The following is a 2,500-nucleotide window of genomic DNA, read 5'->3' as shown; positions in this document are numbered from 1 at the left end:
CTGGTGGAGCTGTCGCGCGACACCGGCTCCTACTTCGGCTGCCTGGTCCGCGACCACCGCACCTTCACGCTGGACACGCTGAAGAAGCACGCCTCCAGCACCGAGATGCTGCAGGAGATCCGGCAGATGCAGACGCAGCTCAAGAGCTACCTGATCCAGAGCTCCGAGATCCAGAACCTCCAGGAGCCGCACGTCTTCTCCGACGAAAAGCTGGGTGAGTGAGGGAAGAGAGAGTGAAAGAGAGGGGGGGGAAACGAGTGAGCCAAGAGAGTTATTGAGTGAACGAGTGAGCCAAGAGAATGATTGAGTGAACGAGTGAGCCAAGAGAGGGATTGAGTGAACGAGTTAGCCAAGAGAGTGATTGAGTGAACGAGCGAGCCGAGAGAGGGATTGAGCCAAGAGAGGGATTGAGTGAACGAGTGAGTGGGATTGAGTGGTATAGTGAGTGGGTTGAGTGGTATAGTGAGTGGCTATGTGGGTTAGTGGGTTGCAGGTTAATCAAGAGAATGATTGAGTCATGATTCAGTTAGTGGGGGAGGGAGTGAATAAAAAGAGTGAAGGAGATATTGAGTGACTGACTAAATGATAAAGTAGATTGAGTGAGTTTCTGACTGAGTGAATGAATGACTGAGTAAGTGTGTGTGTGAGTGAGAGAGGGAGTGAGTGAGTAAGTGTGTGTGTGAGTCAAGTGACTAACCACAGCATAGTTGGCAGTGATGAAAGACTTGCCAGCATGCTAACTCGTGTATTTTGGTGATGTAGTGTGCAATGTCATGCTGTGAAAGCTCTTTCTACATTTCTGCGGGAGTTGTCCGTCATAGACAACAGAACTCCATAATGCATAGGGCAGGCAGCTAGTTGGAATGTGGTGTGTTTATTTGTCCTTCACGTGATCATCAGTTATCATTACACACACACACAACCCACACACACACACACAACAGATACTATGTAGTGATTATGTAAAAGGAAAATTGGCATTGCTCACTATGTGAACTATGGACTCTGATACTCTAAGCTGTAAAGGTCATTGGTCAGTTCACAGGTCACTTCTTATAGCCATCATATTATCTCAGAGGAGGAAGCGCATGTCTTGAAGCATAATACATATATATATATATATATATAGAGAGAGAGAGATTTGGGGGATGTCGAAGTTTGGGGCTTTTACTGGTGTGCGATCCCATTTTATGAAGAAAAGATACGTTTGAATTTACTGTGTCGTTGTATAGTCCGATTCTGACCTTGAGTCTAGTCTCGGATATCCTTCATATATCGGATGGGTGAGCGGCTTAGGTTTTGAGTGCAATGAATCTCACTCTGTGTTCAGTGACCTGTGAACTTCACAAAGCCCTATTATAACCCAGACGTCTGTACCTCTGTTGCAAAAGGGGAAAGCACAATTGCGTTCATCTTACACAGATCTGAAAACACACACAGGAAGATGTTGTGCATGTTGTTTTTCATATTACCAATTTTAATCTAGATTATATGTTGCTTTGCCACTGCTCTGCCGGTACCATTAAGGATATGTGCAGTGTATTTGAGACAACCTTCTCAACTAAAAGCACCATACGTGGATAAACTCAAAGAAAGCAGGAATAATTCATAATTCTGTGTGTGTTTCTCATGCTGCTTCCAGAGGTGATCATTGAGGCGGCCTTGTGCAAGAGCGTGCTGAAGCCCTTGCGTGAGTCCATCTACACCTGCCTGCGGGACATCCACACGCGCAACGGCGGTCTCAAGAGCCTGCGCGAGAACCAGCAGGTGGTGCTGGCCACCACCTCCACCGACCTGGGCGTGACCACCAGCGTACCCGAGACGCCCGTCATGGAGAAGATCACGCAGAAGCTGAGCCGGCTGCACCAAGAGTACTCGCCGCAGAGGAAGATCGACACGCTGCTCAAGACCTGCAAGATCATCTACGAGTCCATGTCCGCCGGGAGCTCGGGTGAGTTTTACACGCGCATGAGGTGAAAGGAGAGGAGGTCAAGGGAGGAAATTAGTGGAGAGGAGGAGGAGTGGAGGAGAAGAAGAGGGTTCCTCCAGCTAAGGAGGTTTAAAGGAGGGAGAGGGAGGAGAGGGAGGGCAGTTTAGAAGAGAAGAGAAGAGGAGTGTAGAGAAGAGGAGGAGGAGAAGAGTGGACTGCAGAGGAGTTTCTCCAGTGGATTAAAGAGAGAGAAGAGGAGGAGGAGAGGACAGGGAGGAGAGCAGGGACTTGAGGAGAAGAGGAGGCATTAGAGAATAGGAAACAAAAGGAGAGGCAAGAAGAGAGGGTGAAGAGAAGAAGAGAGGGTGAAGAGAAGAAGAGCAAAGAGCTAGAGGTAAGGAGAAGAAGAGACTATAAAGTGCACCGAAGAAGTAAGTTGACAGGAGCAAAGTCAAAGTCAAAGTAGCTTTATTGTCAAGACATACAAAGTAATCAAAATGTTTCCCATTCTTCCAAAGGTAAAACATATAAAGTGCACAGGCACAACAGATAAACATTTCCTAGTACTAA

The 2,500-nt window shown here is 47.4% G+C and overlaps 1 protein-coding gene across 1 annotated transcript in view; it reads left to right on the top strand.

Annotated features, from left to right (window-relative positions):
- Positions 1-2,500, top strand: part of rin3 (Ras and Rab interactor 3) — a gene marked incomplete at its 5' end in the record, with an annotated part of 28,517 nt that overhangs the window by 18,974 nt on the left and 7,043 nt on the right. Inside the window, 2 exons of the mRNA XM_080850259.1 lie at positions 1-214; positions 1,643-1,951. The exon at positions 1-214 is cut by the window's left edge and continues 1,595 nt beyond it. Coding sequence (XP_080706385.1) covers positions 1-214; positions 1,643-1,951 — 523 coding nt within the window. The remainder of the gene's footprint in view (positions 215-1,642; positions 1,952-2,500) is intronic.

The sequence above is a fragment of the Sprattus sprattus genome (assembly GCF_963457725.1).
Source record: "Sprattus sprattus genome assembly, chromosome: 13".
NCBI classification, from domain to species: domain Eukaryota; kingdom Metazoa; phylum Chordata; class Actinopteri; order Clupeiformes; family Clupeidae; genus Sprattus; species Sprattus sprattus.
Note: the sequence above shows the minus strand (reverse complement) of the source record. Positions and strands in the feature narration are given on the sequence as shown.